This window comes from Salvia splendens, chromosome 7 (genome assembly GCF_004379255.2).
Source record: "Salvia splendens isolate huo1 chromosome 7, SspV2, whole genome shotgun sequence".
In the NCBI taxonomy this organism is placed as follows: Eukaryota; Viridiplantae; Streptophyta; class Magnoliopsida; order Lamiales; family Lamiaceae; genus Salvia; species Salvia splendens.
The window spans coordinates 7,975,208-8,000,120 of NC_056038.1; the positions used below are offsets into that span (position 1 = coordinate 7,975,208).

The window sequence follows — 24,913 nt, forward strand, 5'->3', positions numbered from 1 at the left end:
CTGTCTCGTAAGGCATTCCTTTTTTTGTTACTCCTAGTATTTTATTTGATGTAGTGTTATTTTATTAGTTGAATGAAGAGAAATAATAATGTTCCATTTAAGAATACATCTCAAAAATAAATGAATCGTTTTATAGGGGACCAAGGGAGTATGTCACGCATCGGTCGAATTGCAAAATTAAATTCACGGATGATATGCAATTTCCTCCTGCTAAGTTTCGAATTGCGATTATAATTTGGTCAATAAAGCCTTTAATCATTTTTTGTATTTCCCAATTTTTATAAACTAATGAGATAATAACAAGAATTCATCAACCATTCTAGGAAGTATTTATCCCGAGAATGGGGTTTTCAATTCTCCTAACACATTGTATAAGTTCCAAAATCAAACAACACGCATTTGATCATTCCATATATATCTTCCAAACTATCTCCACCGCCCAATTGAGTGTTGAAGTGGTATCCTAATTTGAACAAAATAGATATACATTTCATTTCATCGCTAAAAAGCTTTTTTTCATGGCCTAATTCCTAGCATGAGACAGATCAATTGGTATCATACTGTAAGAAACTTCCATTTTCAGCTGCAACTGTTAACACCCATTCCCCTGGCACGAGGCCTAGAAATGAGGCGGTCTAGAATGTGGTAGCCCAACGTCGTTCTCTCCATCTGATGATCTCTACAATAACAGAAGCTCCACTCATCGCCACGCCAAATCCAGCAAATGTGGATAGAAGGATCGATACAACAGGTTGCACATGAATCTACACTCATATAACATTGCAATTGCATATCTCAGGCCGCAAGAAATCAAGAATAATATAGCCTAAAACCTGTTCAAGACTGGTTCAAGCCATGGAATGCAAAATCTGCATTACGAAAATGAATTTCTTACCACGTTGTAGAATATATGGGCGAAGAGGACAACAAGAATGAACTGGCATGATGCATATGCCCACACAAATCTTCTCTTCACTGCAAGATATTAAAGAATGCTTAGCTCTTTCTGGCGGAGATTTGATAATTAGCTTTTACTAATTAGCAGCGCCAGCATTACTCTCTTTTTGGACTGAGAATTAGAAATACCCATAGCTGAAGATGTCATGGATGAGAGGAGGCCAAGCACACAAGAAACTGGAAGTGATATAGCAATTGCACTGGACTTCAAGTTCTTAACCTGCATCATAAACAAACTTAGTTAATAGTGAACTATATGCTGTGCTTGGTCTCCAGAAAATAAATTCCACGCGACCTTACCAGTAGCTGCTCGAGAAAACAGAAGTAGGCTAGCATACCAACAATGACAAGAATAGGCAATTCCTGCCAAATTCTGCATTGAAGAAACAAAACAGACACGGTTACACTCGCATACAAAAGATAACATATTAGGTGTTCGTTGCTTATACAAGGCAGTGCGCCAAACAATATGTGTGTGATATGCAGACTGCAGTATCTCAGATGCAGGAAAGGAAGGGAAAATGGTCAAATCACATTTCTCATAGTTTTCAATGCTCTTTGTATGTTCTATTTCCCTGCCAAACTCCATACATTTTGAATGTCAGCCATAGTTTCATTTGATAATTTCATGCAGTAGGAATTAACCAGAAACGGCATAATATGGGGTACAATGTACTCATTCGATTATTTTGAGATCAAATGACAAAACTTCAGCTTCAGATATATAGTTGACCACTTGCCTGTGTCCATTGAACTCTATTTCTCTGAAATCTGTCGCCCTAGTTACAGAGCTTTGGACGCGTAGAAGTGTGACTGGTAGATTAAGAACTTCTTGCTTGCAGACTTCACACGTCTTGTTACCTTTAATGGCAAACCATTTAACTGCACATTCTCGATGAGCCAAAGAAAGTTCGCCTTTGCAGTTACACTCCAGCTTAAAAGTCTCTCCATCTTCACATAGCTCAACCAAGCAAATTCGACACACAGCTTCCTCTTCTGGTATGTCTTCTCCACCAGCTTCGTTATTCTCTGAGAATAGCCGTAACTTCATATGCATACACACGCCATAAATGATGTACAAATAGATGCAGCATTTGAATTAGATTATTTTATGATTACCATCATTTTTTCCTGTTGAAGCCACAGACACCTCAGACTCCGCATCCCTCACTTTAGGTGTTGAGGGGATCACACGAAAGAAAGAGTTCAGTTTTGGAATCCCATTTTCCTTGTTGATGACCGGAAGAGAATGTGATCGGGACATGTGTCCAACTTCTTTAATCTACAAAACAAGACGACCAACACAAATATGTTAGGTACACTCACCAATCTCAAGCAGCCAACAAGTCCATCCCATTACCAGATAAGTAGGCCACAAAGCAGAGTTTTATTAAAACTACTGGAAGAAATCTTAAGAGGTTACCCCAACTGTGAGATGACTGTTAACATTTCCTCCATGAATACTCTCCAAATTTTGATTTGGGACCTCAGGTACAGGCATGGATGATGCCCTCTTAATCCTTGGTGTGAAAATCTTGGTGAGTGACCATGACCGCGAAATTGATAGCTTATCTTGTGTAGCAACAGTGGAGGAACTCGAATCAACATTGACGGCCTTGTCCACATCCGAATTCGAACCCCAGTGTTTGAAGCCCAACTTTGGCATAAAACTCATGATAGAGGGTTTCCCTCTGGCTGAGGAGGGTTCAGAAGATTCATTTGGTAATGAATCATTAAAATCAGACGTTAAAAGGAAGTTCACTCTCTTGGGAGTCGGAATTGGAGTCGGAGGCATGTTTATTTGCACGACTTCTGGAGGAGACTCGTCGGCTCTGGTAGGTATCTCCAGGAAAAGATTTGGTTTCCTCCATTGTTTGCCCTTGCCCTGCGATGTTTCTTCCATCATTTCTGAAGGCTTTTCCACCTGAGATAAAAGTTTGAATTAGTATAAATGCTAAAAGCTACAAGTAGCTTCGTGATGAGTCGGCGAATTTTTGATGGTGATGAATGCTCGTAAAAATAAAGGAAGATCAACACACAGAGATTTACGTGGTTCGATTTACTGAGGTAAATCTACGTCCACGGGAAGAAAAGAGGGCAGAGTTGTATTGCTTGATCTGTTTTCTACAGCTAACAATACAGACTTGCTATTTGCTATTTTCTCTCTAGAGAGCTTAACAGAAGTTAACAGAAGGAGACTATCTATCTGACCTAGGTTCTATTTATACATTGAACCAAGATCGTGGCATGCAGCATTTATTAGGTAGTGGATGTCGTGGAGGTCGTGGCGACCTTGCATGGGTCCACTATCCTGCATGAGTTAATGACTGCTTGACACCACTAAATAGATCGTCGGTGTAGCGGAGGTGGAAATCTTGCATGAGTCCACTATTTCCTAGTTCGGTCGAATACTGAGACCGGACTGCTGAATTATTGCCGAGCAGCTTTTGCCGATCTGAGAGTAGAGCTTGATGCCGACCAGAGAGCAGAGTTTGATTGGTTGGCTTTTACCGGGCTGTAGGCTGGGGCCGAACTCTGTGGTTGTGCCGAACTGAACTCTTGAGTCCTGCCGGACTGATATTCTTTAGCCATGCCGAACTGATACTCTTTCTTGGGCTTTACTGCTGTTGGGCTTGTTTAGTATTTTTTTAGTACGTACTCCATCACTACCCCCCCCGAAAAGTGAAGTGAATCACTTCGGCATTCTGGATAAAGGTACGGGGTAAGTTGATGTTTGTCCTCGGTCTGATGAAGTGAACTCTTCTTTGACCGGACTTGGTTTGTGTCCTAATTTGGCGAGTTTTATCGCTCGGATCGAACTTTCCGTTGTCCTAATTTGGGGATCGGACTTTCCCTTGTCCTAATTCGGCGAGTTTTATCGCGTGGATCGGACTTTCCCTAGTCCTAATTCAGGCAAGTTTTATTGCGAGAATCAGACTTTTGTTGCAGTTCGTTTCAGACGAAGTGCTTGATTCTTAAGCTGAATTGTGGTCTTGTATCTTCTGTAGAAGCTTTGACTCACAATCGTTGGCTTGTTGCAGCTCGTTTCAGACGAACTGCTTGTTTAAGCTGAATTGTGGTCTTGTATCTTCTGTAGAAGCTTTGACTCACAATCGTTGGCTTGTTGCAGCTCGTTTCAGACGAACTGCTTGTTTAAGCTGAATTGTGGTCTTGTATCTTCTGTAGAAGCTTTGACTCACAATCGTTGGCTTATATATGTTCTAAGAAGGGGATCAGCCTTCGAAGAACAAGATACCTCAGTAACATTTGTAAGAGACGACACGCACAGAGACAGACAAAACACATAGACAAAACGCATAGAGGCAAATAAAAAGCACATAGAGAAACAAAGATCAAGCAAACCAAATAAAGCACATTGACCGGACAGGACTCAAGACTGACTGACCGGACTGTCTCTTACAAATGAAACTTCTTGAGGTTGGAAATGTGCCATGTTCGGGGTACCTGTTCTCCTGACATGTGAGCCAATTTGTAAGACCCTTTGCCGAGGACTTCTGACACCCGATACGGACCTTCCCATGTGGGTTCGAGCTTGCCCAGCTTTTCTGCTCGGCTTACTTCGTTGTTTCTCAAGACGAGATCTCCCACTTGAAATTGCAGCTTCTTCACCCTTTGGTTGTAATATCGGGCTACTTGCTCCTTGTACTTGGCTGCTTTTATGCATGCCAATTCTCTTCTTTCTTCGGCAAGATCTAGCTCTGCTCTCAGTCCGTCGTCATTCATTTCTGAGGAGAAATTTAGAGTTCGGGGACTGGGTACGCCGATCTCCACCGGAATTACGGCTTCAGTGCCGTACACAAGGCTGTACGGAGTTTCACCGTTGGAGGTTGTGGGTGTAGTTCGGTAGGACCATAGGACTTGAGGGAGATTTTCTACCCATTGTCCTTTGGCTTGTTCTAACCGAGCTTTTAACCCTTTCACCAGGATACGATTTGTTACCTCCGTTTGTCCGTTTGCTTGTGGATGAGAAACCGAAGTGAACCGCTGTTGAATATTCAGCTCTTGGCACCAATTCTTGAACGTCTTGTTGGTGAACTGAGTCCCGTTATCCGAGATGAGGATGTGGGGTATGCCAAATCGGCACACTATGTTCTTCCAGACGAAATCCAATGCCTTCGAGCTTGTTATCGTAGCTAATGGTTCAGCTTCCACCCACTTCGTAAAGTAGTCCACGGCAACGATTAGGAATTTCATTTGCCGAGGTGCTTGAGGAAGTGGTCCCACTATGTCTATGCCCCATTGCATGAAAGGCCAAGGGCTTTGCATAGTGAATAGATCGGTCTGCGGCATCCTTGGGATATTTGCATGGATTTGGCACTTCGGGCATGTCTTGACGAGCTGCACTGCTTCTTGTACCAAAGTTGGCCAATAATATCCCCATCTTAGAACTTTTTTAGCTAAAGCTCTAGCTCCGATGTGGCTGCCGCACGATCCTTCATGAACTTCTCTGAGGATGTAGTCCGTCTCTTCTGGTCCTACGCACCGCAATAACGGCTGGAGGTAAGACTTTCTAAAGAGGACTCCTTCATGAAGTTCGTACCGAAGTGCTCGGCACGTGATCTTCCGAGCTTCTCTCTTATCCTCGGGCAATTGTCCTTGATCCAGATACTGCAAGATCGGCGTCATCCAGTTCGGCGAGCTGGATACTGAATGTACCTCGGCTTCATCAATGCTTCGATGCATTAATTCTTCCGCCTTTGAGCTCGGATCTGAGGCCAACTTACTTAAGGTATCTGCTCGGCTATTTTCCGCTCTGGGAACGCGGATTATCCGAAAATAGGAGAAACTTCGGCTGATGCTTTGCGCTTTGTCCAAATACTTCTTCATTCTCTCGTCACGAGCTTCACTTGTACCCAACATGTGATTTACTATGACTTGTGAATCACAATGGACTTTGAGAGATTTGACGAGCAGACTTTGCGCTAACTGGAGTCCGGCCAGGAGGGCTTCGTACTCGGCTTCATTATTAGTAGTGGGGAATAGGAACCGAAGTGAGTAGGTTACCTCGTGTCCGTCGGGAGCGATGAGTATAATACCAGCTCCACTTCCCATCTTGTTTGAAGCTCCATCTACGAATCCGCTCCAGCAGTCTGGCGGCTCTACTTCGGATTCCAAGGGCTGTGCTAGTTCGGCATTGGCAGACTTTTTCTGTTCGGCAATGACAGGGATTGCTTGATCGAACTTGGCTTCTGTAAGAAAATCTGCCAAGGCTTGTCCCTTGATGGCTTTCCGAGGTAGGTACTCGATTGAGTGTTCTCCCAGCTCTATGGCCCATTTGGCGATTCTGCCTGACGCTTCTGGCTTGGTCAAAACTTGCCGAAGAGGCAGATCGGTTAAGACGCATACCTTGTGAGCATAGAAGTATGGCCGCAGTCTCCTTGCTGCATTTACTAACGCCAGAGCCATTTTTTCTAGAGGTTGATACCTTGTTTCTGGACCTCTTAATGCTCGGCTTGTAAAGTAGATGGGAAACTGCTTTAGGCCTTCTTCTCGTACAAGCACCGCGCTGATGGTTTGATCTGATGCCGCTAAGTATAAGAATATTACTTCGGCTTCGGTTGGAGCAGAGAGAATAGGAAGCTCGGCTAGATAACTTTTGAGCTCGTCAAAGGCCTTTTTCTGCTCGGCTCCCCACTCGAGCTTTGGTGCCTTTTTCAACACCTTGAAGAACGGCAGTTGCTTTTCGGCTGCTTGGGAAAGGAATCGATTCAGTGCGGCTAGACATCCGGTTAGCCTTTGCACGTCATGTATGGACTTCGGCATTGCCATGTTCTGAACGACTTGAACTTTTGAGGGGTTTGCCTTGAGTCCGTCCTTTGAAACCCAACAACCCAGAAACTTTCCCGAATCTACCAAAAAGGTACACTTTTGGGGATTAAGTTTGAGGTTGGCTTTCTTGAGCACGCTGAGAGTGGACTTGAGGTTGTGCTCGTACTCCGAAGTGCTTTTGCTTTTGACGACTATGTCGTCGACATACACTTCAACCTGTTTTCCGATTAGGTGCCGAAAAAGCTTGTCTACCATCCTTTGATAAGTGGCTCCGGCATTCTTTAAACCGAATGGCATCTTTTTATAAGCGAAAATGCCGAAATCGGTAATGAAAGCTGTTTTCGGAGCGTCACTCTCATTCATCAACACTTGGTGATATCCTTTGTATAAATCAAGAAAACAGAAAATTTCGAAGCCGATCAAAGCTTCTACTTTTTTATCTATATTCGGAAGGGGATAGCAATCTTTAGGACAGTGCTTGTTTAGATCAGTAAAATCTATGCACATCCGCCATCCTCCTCCTTTTTTCTTGATCATCACAGGATTGGCCACCCAGGAAGGATATTTCACCTCGAATAGTACATCCGCTTTTAGTAATTGGCGGACTTCGTCATGGATGACTTGGCTTCTTTCTGCCGCAAAGAGTCTTTGCTTCTGTTTTACTGGCCGGATTGAAGGATCAATATTTAACCGATGAGTGATTACCTCGGGGGGCACTCCGGTCATGTCCAACGGAGACCATGCAAAGACGTCTTTATACTCCTTGAGGAGCTGGATGGTTTTTTCTCGAAGTAGGGGCGTTCCCGCGAAGCCGATCTTAACCGTTCTGGATGGATCGTCTTCGTACAGCTGAACTGTCATCGAGTTCGGCTCCGGTATGACTTCGGTCATCGCCTCTGACTCCGGCTGCTGTGATTGCTATGCTTGGTGGTGCCGATCTGACTGCTCGGCACTTCTAAGCGCAATTTGTAGACATTCCTTTGCTCTCTTTTGGTCACCTCGGATGACCGCTATCCCTCCTTTAGTAGGGATCTTGATGGTGAGGTGATAAGTAGAGCAAACGGCCCGAACTGTGTTGAGCCAGTCTCTCCCCAGGATGATGTTGTACGGGGACCGAGCTTTCACCACAAAGAACTCGATCATCGTATTGGAGCTTGTAGGCGCTTTTCCCACCGTGATCGGAAGGCTGATAATACCTTCAGGGCGGGTGTCCTCCTGGGCGAAACTTTTCAGAGGAAGTGGAGCCGGACTGAGCCGAGCTGGATCCACTTCCATTTTATCGAAACATTCTTTAAAAAGAATGCTGACTGACGCTCCTGTATCCACAAATACTCTATGGATCAGTTTGTTTGCCACTCCGGCTTGAATGACAATAGCGTCTTGGTGAGGAGAGATGGCTAGGACGGGATCGGCATCTGAAAATGTAATCACTTCGTCTTTCTTCAGCCTTTTATGTGTTGGCTCCTCTTGATTGGAAACTCTGCGTTCTGCTTTTAGGGACGACTTAGTCTTCCCGGCAGGGAGAGCATCAATAGTCAGGATTACTCCATCATATTGCGGCTCGTCGTCGTCTTCGGGATCCTTATGCCTTTTCGGATCCTGAGGATTGCAGTTCGCACCTCTCTGCCTTTTGTTCTTTTTCGGCTGCTTGCTTTGATATTTTTTTAACGTTCCTGTTTTCACAAGAACATCAATACCTGCAGCCAAATCTCGGCACTCCTCGGTATCGTGTCCGTGGGTTTGATGGAAGGAGCAAAATTGATCCTGAGGTCGGCGCGCGGCCGATTTCGTCATCCGCCTTGGTTTTTCGAACATATCGGAATGTAGTTCGAAAATTTCCGCTCTTGACTTGTTTAAGGGTACGAACTGAGCGGGCGGCTTCTCAGGATTGAGACGTGGTCCCAATCTGCCTTGTACCGGTGCCCTTTGAATTCTTTCAAAAGGAGTTCGGCGAGGAAGCCTCTGATCGCTATGATCGGGCTTCTTTTCGTCTCCTCGGGATGAGCTGTCTAAAGACCGTTTTCGACGGTCTGCCTCATCCGCACGGGAAAACTGGTCCGCAATGTCCCACATCTCTTGAGCTGTTTGCGGACTGCATTCCACGAGCTTTCTGTAGAGAGCTCCGGGCAGGATTCCATTCTGGAATGCCGAAATGACAAGTAGATCATTGAGATTATCTACTTGTAGGCATTCCTTATGGAATCTCGTCAGGAAGTCGCTGATCTTTTCGTCGCGACCTTGACGTATAGAAAGCAGCTGAGCCGAAGTGATCCGGGCTTCCGCTTTCTGAAAGAACCTCCTGTGGAAAGCATCCATTAGATCTCGGTAGGATCTAATGCTGCCTTGAGGAAGGCCGTCGAACCACCTTCTGGCGTTCCCGATGAGCAGCTCGGGGAACAGCTTGCACATATGGACCTCATTGAGACCCTGGTTCGCCATATTATATTGATAGCGTCCCAAGAAGTCATGAGGATCCTCTAGCCCGTCATAAGTTATTGACGGTGTCCGGTAGTTCCGCGGCAAGGGAGTTCGGGTGATATCGTCCGAGAACGGAGTCTTTAATGCTCCGTACATGGCGAACACGACATCTCTTCGGTACGGAGGAGATGGAGTTCTCCTGTGGTTCCGGTACCGAGGAGGAACAGGAACATGTCGGGGTTGAGGATTCTTTCTCCTGGAAGACACGTCACTACTGCGGTAGTGACTTTCATGTCTGGATGAGGAGGGAGAATCCGCTGTTGTCTTCTCCGGCTGTTGGCTCTTCTGCAGGAAGGTTAAGAACTCCTCCTGCTTCTCGGCCAAGAACAGCTTGACAGCTTCATTTAAATCGGGCTGCTGGGAAGACTCGGTGCGATGACTCCTGGAGTGGCTTGTTCCTTCTTCGTGAGAACCGGAGGTAGATGTCTCCCGAGGCCGTTTTTCAGACCTGCGAGCTGGACTAGCTTCCTCACGGTTATCACGAACGGTATTATGGGTGTTATGTGATCTGGTATGCATTTTTTTGGGGTGGAAAAAGGGTCAAAAATTCGCTTTATCACAAATTTGGTTCTCTGTTTCCCACAGACGGCGCCAGTGATGAGTCGGCGAATTTTTGATGGTGATGAATGCTCGTAAAAATAAAGGAAGATCAACACACAGAGATTTACGTGGTTCGATTTACTGAGGTAAATCTACGTCCACGGGAAGAAAAGAGGGCAGAGTTGTATTGCTTGATCTGTTTTCTACAGCTAACAATACAGACTTGCTATTTGCTATTTTCTCTCTAGAGAGCTTAACAGAAGTTAACAGAAGGAGACTATCTATCTGACCTAGGTTCTATTTATACATTGAACCAAGATCGTGGCATGCAGCATTTATTAGGTAGTGGATGTCGTGGAGGTCGTGGCGACCTTGCATGGGTCCACTATCCTGCATGAGTTAATGACTGCTTGACACCACTAAATAGATCGTCGGTGTAGCGGAGGTGGAAATCTTGCATGAGTCCACTATTTCCTAGTTCGGTCGAATACTGAGACCGGACTGCTGAATTATTGCCGAGCAGCTTTTGCCGATCTGAGAGTAGAGCTTGATGCCGACCAGAGAGCAGAGTTTGATTGGTTGGCTTTTACCGGGCTGTAGGCTGGGGCCGAACTCTGTGGTTGTGCCGAACTGAACTCTTGAGTCCTGCCGGACTGATATTCTTTAGCCATGCCGAACTGATACTCTTTCTTGGGCTTTACTGCTGTTGGGCTTGTTTAGTATTTTTTTAGTACGTACTCCATCACTTCGTAAAGTGAATAATGAAGTTGACTACTCCACAAAAATGCATATTTTAAAGAAAGCATGAAAAAAGGCGAGAGGTATGTCAAAAACTAGCATTTTATCAGGAATTATTGCAGTGTAATTGTTCAGCTAATGAATAGAAGTTGCAGAAACTAAATAGGGGCTAAAATGGAAATTTAAACGGCAGAAGGAATTCGGAATATGAGCTGCACGCATATATAAATACAAATACTGATAGAGAATCAATGATCCAATGCAGAAATTAAAGATTTGTGGGAAGGATAAGAAAATTTAGAAGTAGAATTAACCTGAGTGGCGATCGGAACAGCAACTTGTGGTTGTGGTTGAGCGCTGCTCATCATCTCGGTATGCGAAAAACGAAATTGAAGAAATGAATCGGAGCTTTTATGAGTATTTGTATGTAGGGGCAGGAGATGGAGAGGTGGTTAGAGGAGAGAGAAAGACATGAATTGTGAGGAATCAGAAGATATAAATGGAAGAAGAAGGTAGGTGTTGGGACGATGCTGCTGTATTTACTACGCACGTCTGCACAAGAAGAGAGCTGCTGCTGTATTTACACTGCGTTCGCCATTTTTTTTAATTCAAATTCATGTATCGCTTTCCATAAATATATCCGTATTCAAAAGGTCTCGGGTTCAACTTCCCCGTAGCACGGCCTTTAAATTTATGTTCATTTAATCATAAAAATAAATAAATAAATATATTACTATTCATTTGTATATCTTCCACTAATCTTATGATATAACTTAAAAGATATAGAAAATATATTACACCCTCAGTTAATAATTACAAGATCAAATTTGATCAGACACAAATTTTAAGAAAATAAAATAGTGGATGAAAAAGATTAGTAGAAGATGAATCATACTTTTATGGAGTACATAATTTTATAATGCATTGTGAATGAAATAAAGTTAGGTGGAATGTAAGATCTATTAACAAAAATAGTACTCTCTCAGTCCCTCTGTAGTAGAAGCGTTTCATTTTCAGCGGCCGTTTCGGAAAAAAATGATAATAAATAATTAAAATAGAGAAAATATAAAATAAGAGAAAGAATAATATAGAGAATATTGTTAACTATATTATTTTTTTTACTTTACTTTCTCTCCACTTTAACTATTTATTATAATTTTTCGAAAACGAGTGTTCAAAATGAAACGCCTTTACTATAGAGGGACGGAGGGAGTAAAAAACTAAATGAGACATTTATTGATTAACGGACCAAAATGACAAAATAAGACGATAATTGATGGACATTGAGTAATTAATTTATCACTCTCCCGTTTCATAGTAGTGAAGACATTTCTTTTTAACATGGAGATTATGAAAAGACGTGTAATGTAACATAATAAAAAGATACAGTAATAAAGTAGAAGAAAGGAAAAGATAATAAAGTAAGAAAGAGTGAAAAGTAATAGTGAAAAAATGTGTTAGTATTTTTACTGAAATGACTACATGGAATGTTCAAAATGGAAAAATGAACATGATTATTTTTTGTGGATGCATTTTTTTTTTCAATTTTGTAAAAATTAGTGAAATTTTGTTTTTATCATTATCAAGAATTTCATACACCAAATTAAAATATAATGAACGTGATGAATGGGATAAAAATAGCCCATTTAACTCATCCGCATAATTAGTATAAAAAAAAAAACTCATCCGCATAATTGCACTACACTCTATTTAGTGCTTTTGTATTGTCCACGTGGCTCTATTTTTGTGGTTGTGTCTATTTTATAATTTACCCCTCTAATTAGGAGTATTACTATAAAACAAGTCTTTAGAAGGTCAAATTAAGTATGCGACGACATTGACTATAATCTTCTCCCTTCCATGAGAATTACAAGCCTTCCGAATATATAAACAATAAAACAATTATTTTTGGTTTGAGTGAATGGCATTGTTCCTCATATTAATTTTAAACTTCAGTTTTGTCTTTTTAACTTTGATTCAAATACAGTAAGAAACTCATTACATATGTTGCAGATGCAACTCCACTCCACGTGTCAGATAATCCTACCTACTAGAGTAGGGTTTGTTTAAATTATGATATCATCTAATTTGAATAATTCACTTACATGCACGCACGCATACTGATTGCACGTGACAAATTAAATCAAGATTAACGAATATGAACAAACGACAATGAGTCCAAATACATAGTTTTAACATGATTTGTGGCTCATATTATTTACACGGCCATATATAAAAAAGTACTCCCTCCATCCCAAAGAAGGTGGCACACTTGAGAGATGTCACGAGATTTTAGAAGATGTTGTTTTATGTGTTAATTGGTGAGAAAAAAATATAATTTTATAATTGATGTGAGAGAAAAAAAATTTCAAAAGAGGAAATACGACATTTTTTGTGGAACAAACTAAAAAGAAAAATGTGACATCTACTATGGGACGGAGGGAGTACAAATTTGAAAATTAAAATTTTGATTTGACCGCCACTCGTTGCAAAAAAAAAATATCAATGTAACACAAATTTGAAATTACAATGATGCATCTCCAAAAAGAGAAAAAATGGGATGGGGAAGAACAATTGGTGGACAATATAAACAAAACTAAAGTCCCAAAATGGTCCTTAACATATTGCGTTTTTTTATTTTGGTCTAAAACATTATCTTTTGAATTATTCGGTCCCTCACATTTGAAATCGGATCACATTTGGTCCATTTTGGACGGTTCCGTCAAATTTTTGACGGTTTTAATTACCGGGTCACTAATCCGTCACTAATATGTTAAGGACCATTTTGAAACTTTTGACCGGATTAAGAGTTATAATTATGTTTTATTAATGGCTAATATCTAATTAACCTAAAACTAAAAAATTTAAAATAAAACAAAAATGTCCACCCCTTCACTTCATCTTTTTTTTTACACACACACATCGGAGTTCGAGATACATTGGCAAGCGAACCAGCCTCTTCCAGCCCCTCGTGGTCACGTCCGAACTAGCCTCCTCCTGCCCCTCGTGGCCCACGAACTAGTCGCTTAACCCACCCTCAGACGGGTCTCGGCTCGTAAGTTGACCACCCTCAGACTGGTCCAGGCCCGTATGCTTGCAAAGTCCCAAGGCAACAAGCCTTGGGCCCACATCTTCTTCCTCTTCCCCTTCCCCTTCCCCTTCCAACACAGACGCTGTCGGCCCATTTATGCGTCCTCGGCCTCGCCGCCGGCTCTGCCACACAGTCGTCCTCCATCTCCTTCTTCCCACTCACTCCCGTGGCTAATTCATCACCATCAGCCTCAGCATCGGGCGGTGGCGCGACAGAGGAGATGGGAATTTCTTGATTTTTGGGCAGCGAGGAAATTAGGGGTTTGTTGCGGCGGACCAATTTGTCCCTGCGTTTGGTCTTGGGGGAGTTGTTGAGAGAGTCGCCGGAGTTCAAGTGGTCCTCGAAGGCTTCGATGGTTTGGTGGATGAGCTCGCGGTTGGGGGAGGAGTCCCAGCGGAACCAGAAGCTGGTGTGGAAGCAGTCGCAGTCGAAGAGGGGCGGTGAATTGTGGCGGCACTGCTTCTTGGAAGGGGGCTTCTTGTTGGTTGATTGGAGGGACCTCTAGTTCTTCTAGAGAGAGAAAGGTTACTAGAGTGAGAATGGTGGCGGGAAGGAGTTTGAGGAGAGGGAAGGCGGCGGCGTCTGTGTTGGAAGGGGAAGGGGAAGAAGCTGAAGTGATGGGGTGGATAGAATAATGAGAAATTTCGGAATATGGGTTTAAATTCGCTAACCTTTCGAGATAAGGGATTCAATTCGCTTACCTTTCGAAATATGGGTCCGAGACATGCGAATTTTTCGGAATAAGGATTTTACACCTTTTTATATTTATTCTCTTCATTTTTCTTATTATTTCCTTTCTCATAATTATAGATTTACTAAACTATCCTTTAACCCATCTCTCAAAAATTTCATTTTACCTCTCTACAAACGATTTGCGCTCTAAAAGTCAATCTTCTCTCTCAAATTCTCACGTTCACGCCGCCTCGCCTCCGCCTCCAAATCTGCCGATTTCTCCCCCCCAAATCTCATCTGGTATTTTTTTTTTCTTTCATATTTTTGCTTAATTAACTTCTTTTTATCTCATCTCTGTCGATTTCTCTTCTCGTATCTCACTGTCGAGTTCTCTTCTTCCTTACTAACTTTCAGTTTCCTGATTATCTCATAAACAAGTTTATCAAATTATGCGGTTTTGTATTAGAAGTCTTTTTTTCGTTTTCTAATTTTGATGTATTTGCTCTGTTCGTGTAATTTTATTAGTTCTTGTAATTGATCTGTTTGTGTAATTATAATAAAACAGAGGCAGCAAAACCAATTAGGAAGAATGATCTGAAATTTTCCAATGAGAAGTAGGAGAATTTCAGAGGTTTAATATCAAATTTGAAGCGCATGATTAATAGAATTAATAGGATGAAATTAGTTCATTTTTTTCTGCAATTCTTAACTTTTATATATATTGTTATGGACATTTTAAGAATCATTCATTCCTTATTTTTGTATCAGCGGACGTGAGAATTTGAGAGAGAAGATTGACTTTTAAGATTGGAGCGCAAATCGTTTGGAGGGAGGTAAACTGAAATTTTTGAGAGATGAGTTAAAGGATAGTTTAGTAAATCTATAATTATTGGAAGGGAAATAATAAGAAAAATGAAGAGAATAAATATAAAAAGGTGTAAAACCCTTATTCCGAAAAATTCGCATGTCTCGGACCCATATTTCGAAAGGTAAGCGAATTGAATCCCTTATCTCGAAAGGTCAGCGAATTTAAACCCATATTCCGAAATTTCTCTAGAATTATAAATCAATAGAAATGTTAAATAATAATGTAAAATTAGTGACGGATTTTGTGACGGATTAATGACGGATCAGTTTCTCCCAATTAGTGACGGATTAGTGACGGATTAGTGACCCGGTAATTAAAACCGTCAACAATTTGAGGAACCGTCCAAAATGGACCAAATGTGATCCGATTTCAAATGTGAGGGACCGAATAATTCAAAAGATAATGTTTTGGACCAAAATCAAAAAACGCTATATGTTAAGGACCATTTTGGGACTTTAGTCTATAAACAATAATTTAGATAAACTTGGTTAATAGTCGAAAGATTGGTGGAATCAATATCGCGTTGATTGATTAGGTTTACAAATAATATTATATACTATCATATTTTATGTAGATATGATAAATCTAACATTTTGATAGACATAAACAATGATTCGGGTGTAAAATAAATGATTGATGAGAAGTTGGGACCAATATTTGATTTGATAGTGAATCATGATTTAATAATATATGGTCTTTTCTGATGGAATGTTGCACCAATAATAAAGTTGGTTGGTAGTTACTATTAGCAAAAACACATGGCTCCAACACCACAGACTATATATATAAAAGTATTGATGAAGAAGTACTCTTTTCAGCCTCAGTTTTTGCTTTTCTTCGTAACACAAAGTCGAACACTAATTATTTTCTAAGAGCATCCGCAATAGAGGCGAGCGCACCGGCTCGCCGATTTTTGGCGCTCTCCGGTCCGCTCGCCGAACTATTGCAGCCGGTGAGCGCCAAATCGGCGAGAATTTCGGCGAGCGCACGCCGATTCGCTCGCCGATCGGCTCGCCCCCGATCGGCGAGCGACCGGCGAGCTCAATTTTGTTTTTTTTAATTAATGTACTTTTTAAATTTTTAATAATATTATTAAATTTTCCCGTATATGTGTCGTAAATTTAATTACGTATTTTGTGTGATTGTTTATTATTTATTTTTAGTGCTGATGATGTGGCTGAGCTATGACTAGACTATTGTTTGTCCAGTTGCTTGTCCTGCTGATGTGACAGGAGAAATTTAATGCTGCTGATGTGGCGGAGGAGTTTGTGGCTGAGCTATGGCTGAGCTATTGCTTGTCCACGAACTATTGTGGATGCTCTAATAAAAGCAAAAACACATGTCGTATCATCCCAATTTAAATGATAACCAGGCCGAACAACCATTTCTAGGTTACCTATGACATTTTATTTTCTTTCTGGAAAAGTCATTCCAGCTTAAATTTGTTGGAATAAACTACACCACACAGTGCCACCACCTCTTCATTAAGAAATTTAATTAATTTGATTTCATTTAAATCTTCTAATCAAACGGTTTTAAAAAGAAAATTTTGAGCTGGATGAAAGTAATCATACAGGTATTATTGACCAGAAATAATAATAACAATAAACAATAATTACGTGACAAAATCAATAGACAAGACATAGTGGCAAAAGCATATTAGTCCATAAAAAAGCGTTTCTTACTCATCCATCCATTCATAACAAAGCAGATCATAAAGATTGGACAATCTGCTTTATAAATAGCTACACATAGAGATGCCCACCGGTTCCGGTTCCGAACCGGAACCGTGGCAATTTTCCCGAACCGGAACCGTCGCAATTCGGGTCGCGGTCCGGTTCAGGTTCAAGATATTCCGAACCGGAACCGTCACCGAACCGGCGGTTCGGGACGGTTCGGAACCTGCGGTTAACCGGCGGAACCGCCGGTTCGGGCGCGTATATCAAGGCATCGGGGATGGGGCCGACGGTGGCAGCTTTTCAGCTGCAAAACCGGCCGGTTTCGGCGGTTTTTTGGCGGTTAACCGTGAAAACCGGCGGTTTTGCCCGGAAACCGGCGGTTCCGGCGGTTTTCCGCCAAAACCGGCGGTTCCGGCGGTTTTCCGCCAAAACCGCCGGTTTTCCGAAAATTCAAATTTTTTTTTTCAAATTTCAAATTCGAATTCTTCCATAAGAGTTTCTCTCTTCAATCTCTCAATTCTCTCTCTTTGTCTCCAATTTCTCATTTGTGCTATTGTGCTTTCATTTAATTACGCAAGTGCTACTCTTATTACGCATTGTTATACACTTATACAGTTATACTTGTTCCCGTAGTTCTATAAGTTGTCTTTCTTTCTCAATTGCTAAAATAAAAATATATATATTATTCCATATTTCTACATTTCTACATAGCAATATGTCTTCATCCCGAGAACTACGTGGGCTTTGATTCCTCAATAAAATTGTGGATACGTAGGCAACTCAACTTAAATTTGAAAAGTTTAACTTTGAAAGTTTAAGTTGAGCTCTAGCCCTTTTCAATTCCCCCCCCCCCATTTCATGTTTTTTTTTATTTACGTTCCCGAGTCCAACGACACTTGTAAATTATATTACATTGTTGTATGTTGTATACTTGTAGTTGTAGATGTATATGTATTGTAAATTGTAATGTATCGTTGTCCGTTACAACTCAAACTCAATAAAATTGATATCATTTTCTCCTTATTCGTCGTATTTCTATTTGAATTATACATTGTCTTGTACTCTTGTTCCAAATTGTTGTATAAATCCAAATTTCAAATTAAAAAAAAAAAATTCGAACCGCGAAACCGCCGGAAAAACCGGCGGTTCCGAACCGGAACCAGAACCGGAACCGCCGGTTTTCGAACCGGAACCGGAACCGTGAAATAGCCTCTCAGTCCGGTTCCGGTTCCGCCTTCGACCAAACCGGAACCGGCGGTTCCGAACCGGAACCGTCCGGTTCCGAACCGTGGGCAACACTAGCTACACAGTTAGACCATAATTTCAATTTATTTATCTTGCCTACTAAAGGCTCATTTTGGTCTTTAACATATTGTGATTTTTTTTATTTTGGTCCAAAATATTATCTTTTGAATTATTCAGTCTATCACAAATAAAAACAGGTCACATTTGATCCATTTTGGACGGTTCCGTAAAAAATTTGACGGTCAACGCCATCTAACTTATTTTTGACTAGATTAACAATTTTAACACAATAACACATCAAACACCTTACCTTCATCCACATGAAGACCGGCGCCAAGTTCATCGTTCTCCACCACGGAGCGCCGGCGGGGCCTTCCCAGCACGCGTGGCTCTTCGTCTTCGTCCTCTTCTTCATCTTCACCTTCACCTTTGCCTTCACCCTCTTCACCACCAGGGACGCTGCCGGCCGAGAATTCCAAATCCAGCCTCCCCAACTCCGTCTTCGACGCGCTTCTCCACTACACCGCCCTCAACGCCTCCTCCACCGGCCGCATGTCCGCCGACGAGCTGAACATCGTCGCCGCCGTGCTCCGCCGCTGCGCCGCCCCCTGCAACCTCCTCGTCTTCGGGCTCAGCCACGAAACCCTACTGTGAAATTCCCTCAACCACAACGGTCGCACCGTGTTCGTCAGCGACAACGCGTACCTGGTGTCGAAATCGGAGGAGAAGCAGCCGTCGATCGAGGCGTACGGCGTCCAATTCACGACGAAGGTGAGCGAATTGTACGATTTGATTGAGTATTCAATTGAATGGGGAGTGCCGGCCGGTGCAGAATCTCCTCTTCTCCGATTGCAAAATGACCGTCAACGACCAGCCTAATCACCTGTACGACATCGCTTGGGATGTGATCCTGGTTGACGGGCCGAGGGGGTATTTCGGGGCGGCGCCGGGGCGGATGTCGGCGATTTTCACAACCGTAGTGATGGCGCGGACCAAGAGGGGCGGCGCAGCGGAGACGCACGTGTTTGTGCACGAATTCGATCGGGAGGTGGAGAGGGTTTGCAGCAAGGAATTCTTATGTGCGGAGAATTTGGTGTAACGAAAGATTTGTTGGGGCATTTCGTCATCGGAAAATTTTAGGATAATAGAAATAGGGTTGGATTATGCTTAGTTTCTCCCAATTAGTGACTGATTTGTGACCCGATAATTAAAATTCATTGACCATCAAATTTTTGACGGAACCGTCCAAAATGGACCAAATGTGACCCGTTTTTATTTGTGAGGGACCGAATGATTCAAAAGATAATGTTTTGGATCAAAATAAAAAAATCGCAATATGTTAAGGATCATAATGGGCCATTACTCTATCTTGTAACATTAAATTGTGGAGCAATAATTTATGATCAAACTGTAAGTTTGGTAACAAATTCTCAGAAAGTCTCAGCTGCTATAGTTAGTAAATGAAAATAAAATGTAGTAACTCAACTGAAAAACAAGCAAGATGTGAAACTAAGGAATACCAAAAAAGTAGATAATTCATCAACTCATGTTTAAGCTTATTCACCTCTCAAGCAGCATCACCAGCTCGCAGTGGGGTGTATGAGGGAAAAGATCGACGGCCATCGCTTTCATGGGTTTGAATGGCTCGGACTCAGGCATAGATTTGGATCTGTGACGGGCTAGACCAGCTGCGCTCATATTTCTCCATCCCCGATTATTCTTATTATTTCCTTTCTCGGATTTATCGGGTGAAGGCGTGCAGAGCTCGATAGCATTTGCCACCAGACTATCAGGATTGCAGGAGATGTAGCTGAATAAAGGAGAATGGAGTCAAATTATATTGTGGGACACAACTGAGACCAACAATGTCGATTGATGAAAATAATTGATGGAGAAACTTACACGAGCCTCCTTAAACGCGACTGTGTCCTCAAAACTTTGATTACCTGCATTCACAGGAATAGTTGTCAAGAACATTAGCTAGAGCTTTATAGCAAGAACAATGGAGCAATAAAAAAGGCATGCAGCATTTCGTCATATGCTTGCAGCGGAATGGAAAGATTCGTTCCTATGGATAGTCTAAAATTTGAAGATGGATACCATTTGCCCGAACTACATATGCATAGAAATGCTTGAAGATCACTTACAGTGGGATGAAGTCCGACACGTGGAGGATCCACTATAGCAACGACATTTTTATATTGTCGCATTGGGTTGCTACTACTTTGTGAAGTGGAATCCTTCTCCAACTTAGCCTCGTCTTCTGAACACCCACTCATAGCATGACCATTCTCATGGTTAACAACAGTGCTATTTTCAGCTCCAACCACACCATCAACAGAGTTTATATTTTCTTTGGCAGAATTGACTCCAGACTCATTATTTTCTGATGTCTCTCTGTTTTCGTCTTTCTTTTCAGGCAAAGATAGATACTCTTTCATCAACGACCCAATAACATCCTCAGCCTTGTCAAAAATTAAGGAACATTAGAACAGAAGATTTGGCTATTACACACATTACTCAGTCAGTATAGACATAGTAGACCTTGGCGAACTAGAAATGAAAAGGGAAGAAAAAATAGGGGAAATAAGTCCCAACCTTTCCACAGACAAATCTGCAGTTTTTAATGCCATTGGCTTCTGCATTTCTTTCTGCATCTGAAACTGCAGAAGCATTCATTTCAATACCGACGACCTGTTAAAATTGGAATCCAGATCAATTGCCACATTGAATGACAAACAAAAGGATAGTGTACAAGACTACAAGGGATGATCTAATTTAATATTACCCAAACCCAATACAACTGCAGCACCATATGAATGAAGTGGAGTGCTTACCTTTGTTCCCAATTCAATGTTCAATCTTCTTTCTTTGCCAATATAACACCAATTAGAGGAATACATGCAATTAATAAATGTTCGAAATGGATTTTAAGCATTACCATGCCAACACGGTGAGCTAAAGTCAGACCAATAGTTCCAGTCCCGCAACAAACATCAAAGAGTAAAGTGTCAGGACCCAGGTCAGCCCAGTCCCCAGCAAGTGAATACAACCTCTCTGCTGCAAGGGTGTTAACCTGCAAAAAATTAGAAATGAATTAGCAAATGAGTTATAAGAGAGACTAGTCCTCTTCGCTTGATTTCTTCTTTGGGGAGAAGAAGGGCCAAACTTATAGGAAGTATGAAGAAAAGATGGCCCAAACATTAAAAAAATCCATAAATTTTACCTGAAAGAAGGCAGACGGAGATATAGAGAACCGGAGATTGCTTATGTGATCATGAATTCTCGGTTCTACGACATCATCAGCTATCTCCAGTCCACTATCACCCCCTCTATGAAGAAAATTGTACCGCAAAGGGGCATCAGATGGTGCAGCATTTGATATTCCTGTATGATCCTGCAAAAGATGTCAGACATGATTACGTGCAGAATTGACCCAAACAAAGATGAATTTAGTATACAAACTGCAGTGCAGATAATGATGTTTTTGGGAGGAAATCCCAGGAAACTAACAAAGAAGTACAATATAAAGATATTGAAAGAAAACACAACCAGGATCAGGCACTGTCCTGAGCTTCATATTATAGCTAATTAGCTATTTGACATTCCTAGTTCAAAACACAACAGTAGCAACTGAGACAAGGATACGTATTGACTACCTTTCAATAATCTCAATATTTACGAAAGAAAATGCTAACTGAAAGCTTTTCAATAGAAGTTCTCTTAGACTCGCAACAGTACAAAATTGTATTATTTTCCAATTTCTCATAGCTACTATACACTAGGTTGCATCATATTTGTATTTTCTCCCTCCTACCTTATGGCAGAATATGTCATGGAAAACAAAAGAAAAAGTATAGATGGAAACCTGAACTCAGTCAAATATATGATAAGAGAATCATCATACACAAATCACAATATCAATTTGGGCTACTGGTTTACCTGAATTACTAGTGTTGTTAAAGGTAATGGAGGAGATTCTGCAGTAGATCCTGCAGAAAAAGTTTGTGCTAACCGATGAAGTTCCTCTTTTACCTGCCCTTCATCAGAACCCAGGGTGCACACCTGCATCACACAAGATATCGGGATATACACTGAACTAGTCAATCAACCAACCAATCAAGTCTCTTCATAATAAATTACCAAAGCAGATTTCTTAGAAGGTTGTCTTCTTATACAGTCACAGAAGAATATGTACAACAATCAGTCACTCAGGCAGTAGGACGGCAGTTGGATTTATGAAATTCGAAAGGCAGCCACTAGGAACGAACCTGAACCATGAGCATGACCTCTGAAATACTAGCCTCGGAATTGTCAGCATCAATCTGGCCAGGTTTTCTACCCTCTCGGACCTAGATATAAACATTGGCAATAAACAGTCACCTAAAGTACTCGTTTTCTAATTAGTAATGTTTGAATGAAAGGATGGCATTTTTTGGGATCACAAGTGGAAGCAAATTCAGCAATTCTTAAGACAATTAACAACCTCACTTGACATTCACAGTAATTTTTGTGTAAAAACATACCGTAAGTTGACGCCAGAACCCGCTATTGTTCAATCTGTTCCATATGGGCAAGCAGGACTGCTGCAGAAATTCTTGAAAGATAGCAGCATATTTACAAGCAATTCTAGAAACATTTGGGCAGTTAACGGGTTCCTCAACAGCTGTCACACCTTCCCTATATAGAATTTCCAAATAATTTTAAGTTGAGGGAACAAAATGTAGTAATTATGATAGCTCGCTAACAGCAGACTACCTGAAATTCCCAAGTAAAAAGCCCACTGTGTGCTTCCCTTGCAAAGAATTTCCAACAGAGAATTCACACTTGTTACGGTATCCATTAACAAGGGGTGATTCGATTATACCCTCTAATTTGCATGGAAGACCACCTGAATGACAGCAAAAATATTAGGTCACAGATCCATCTGCACAGTCTCTCTATCCTGCCTTAGGTCTACAGTAAGAGAGACTGTGATAAGTTCAAATACAATGAAACATGGCATAACATTAATATCAATAATGTCCTCTCTGTCAGATTCTACCATGACGCTATTACAAAATTATCAACACCATAATCTTTTATTAAACTTCTGAGACATGAATAGAACAGGACCTATTTCTCTAGCCTTCAGGATCCATTCTGGAAGTGAAATACCATTTGGACATGCCTTGCGTGCATTTCGAGTCTATAACAATAAATACAATCCGAAACTCCTATTAGTGGGCTGCAGAAGGTTTAAGTAATATTACTGAAAAGAGAAAAAAAGTCTTCCATGTAACTCAAAACATATCGAGTGAGTATTATAATACTAACTAGTCTTTTGAGGATTTGTGCCAAAGAGTTTTTCTTGTGCTCGAGCTGATCAGAATAGGACATGTGAGCAAGAGGAGTCACAGCATCACGGGCACTTCTAGCCTTGGAGGCTGAATCGCTAGGAAGTACACTGTCATTCTCATCATCATTATCGGGAGATGGCTTTTCAGGCAATGCAGCTTTATTGTTGTTCTCAAACGGTCTCTGAATGACATCCGAGACCTTTAATGTTCTATTATTTCCAACAGTTTGCCCATCCAGCTTCTGTAACACCAAGAACATGAGAAGCAAATTTCACACTTTTATAAATTATGAAGGAGTTTTCGGATGTACCTCCACAGCAGTCTTAGATTGTTCTTCACTTTCGAAAGTAACAAAACCAACTATCATTCCTTTCTTTTTCTTTGCCGATTTGAACACGATACCCTGTTACAACAATTTTATCAGATTCGTGATATGCATCAAGGACTGCAAATGAACTCAAGCGCATAAATTAACAACCAAGACTACAGAAGATGCATCTCTTGATTTTCAGTAGAGCCATTGTAGATTTGCAGAACCAATACATAAATAACTTAAGCAATCATCATTTTTCAATTCATGCAATTGCATCGAGACAATAATAGCAACCTAACCTGGTCGTTCAGAAAAAGCCTAAAATTATCCGAACTCCACTTCATAGGCAAATTGACAATACATTTGGATAAACCAGAAGAAGACTCCTCCCCGTCCTCCTCCAACGCCTCCGTCATCATTATGCCGCCCTCCTCAGGCGCTTTATCCTGGTCATTAGTTTTGGCCATCTTTTTAGCCCGCTCCGAAGTGGGATCCCAAGTGTTGTCGGGGCGCGGCCGGAGTTCGTCCTCCCCGTGAGCGTAGCGGCAAGTCTCGCCGTGGCTGCACAATTCGCCAGACCTCCTGAAGTAGGAGCATAGGCTCGTCTTCCACAGCGGGTGCTTCGCCTTGTCGGCTGAGGGTTCCGGTTCGGGCTCAACCTCACGCTTGCGCTTCTCTGGAAGGTTGATTTCTTCGGCGGATGGAGGCAGAGGGCTAACCGACGGATTGGGCTGGTCGGTGGAATCCTGGTGCTCCACTGAGGTTAGGGTTTCAGTTGGCGGGATTTCCGCCATTGGAGGTGTTTGAGTTCGAAAGGGTTAACTGGTTAAGCGTTAATACCTTACAAAGAAGTCTGAAAGGGTTTGCTTTGTTGGAGTAGTAACAGTTTCAACATCAAATACAAAATCCCAAATTCACCCCTAAAATAATTTTGGACCGAACTAGCCTTATACTGCGAAAAACCACTCTTACTTTATTCCTATTTCAACCCTCCCAACTCAATAAAATAATATTATAAAATCCTTTATAAAATCCTACCATCACTTACATATGTCTATAATATTATTTTATTTTATTGAGAGTGTTGGAGTAGGAATAGAATAGGAGATCCGCATTGCTTATATCGAGGGTTAAATCACAGGTAATATTGACGTATGACCAAATTATGACATTTTTTTGTTGTTCACTCAATTTCAAAGCTAA

At 41.6% G+C, this 24,913-nt stretch overlaps 2 protein-coding genes and 1 pseudogene across 3 annotated transcripts; 1 reads left to right on the forward strand and 2 right to left on the reverse strand.

Moving 5' to 3' along the window:
* Positions 1-372: 372 nt before the first annotated feature.
* On the reverse strand, positions 373-11,109 carry LOC121742466. 2 transcript variants are annotated; one of them, XM_042135603.1, is made up of 8 exons: positions 10,818-11,108; positions 2,381-2,881; positions 2,077-2,239; positions 1,698-1,986; positions 1,258-1,330; positions 1,087-1,177; positions 896-975; positions 373-764 (listed from the first exon to the last, which is right to left on the reverse strand). In XM_042135603.1, exons 1-8 carry the CDS (start codon positions 10,869-10,871, stop codon positions 636-638), a joined length of 1,380 nt encoding a protein of 459 aa, XP_041991537.1. In that variant the 5' UTR covers positions 10,872-11,108; the 3' UTR covers positions 373-635. The 2 variants fall into 2 exon arrangements, 1 of the variants encoding a protein (XP_041991537.1); XR_006038054.1 differs by having other exon boundaries at positions 711-764; positions 1,058-1,177; positions 10,818-11,109.
* A 7,269-nt stretch (positions 11,110-18,378) lies between these two features.
* LOC121810342 lies at positions 18,379-19,198 on the forward strand (annotated as a pseudogene).
* Positions 19,199-19,430: 232 nt separating this feature from the next.
* Positions 19,431-24,582, reverse strand: LOC121742701 (zinc finger CCCH domain-containing protein 24-like). The gene is made up of 14 exons (XM_042135930.1): positions 24,010-24,582; positions 23,708-23,800; positions 23,375-23,638; positions 23,174-23,246; positions 22,817-22,949; positions 22,585-22,738; positions 22,330-22,410; positions 22,001-22,123; positions 21,285-21,455; positions 21,000-21,134; positions 20,657-20,752; positions 20,206-20,523; positions 19,961-20,004; positions 19,431-19,868 (listed from the first exon to the last, which is right to left on the reverse strand). Exons 1-14 carry the CDS (start codon positions 24,502-24,504, stop codon positions 19,619-19,621), a joined length of 2,430 nt encoding a protein of 809 aa, XP_041991864.1. The 5' UTR covers positions 24,505-24,582; the 3' UTR covers positions 19,431-19,618.
* Between the last annotated feature and the right edge of the window lie 331 nt (positions 24,583-24,913).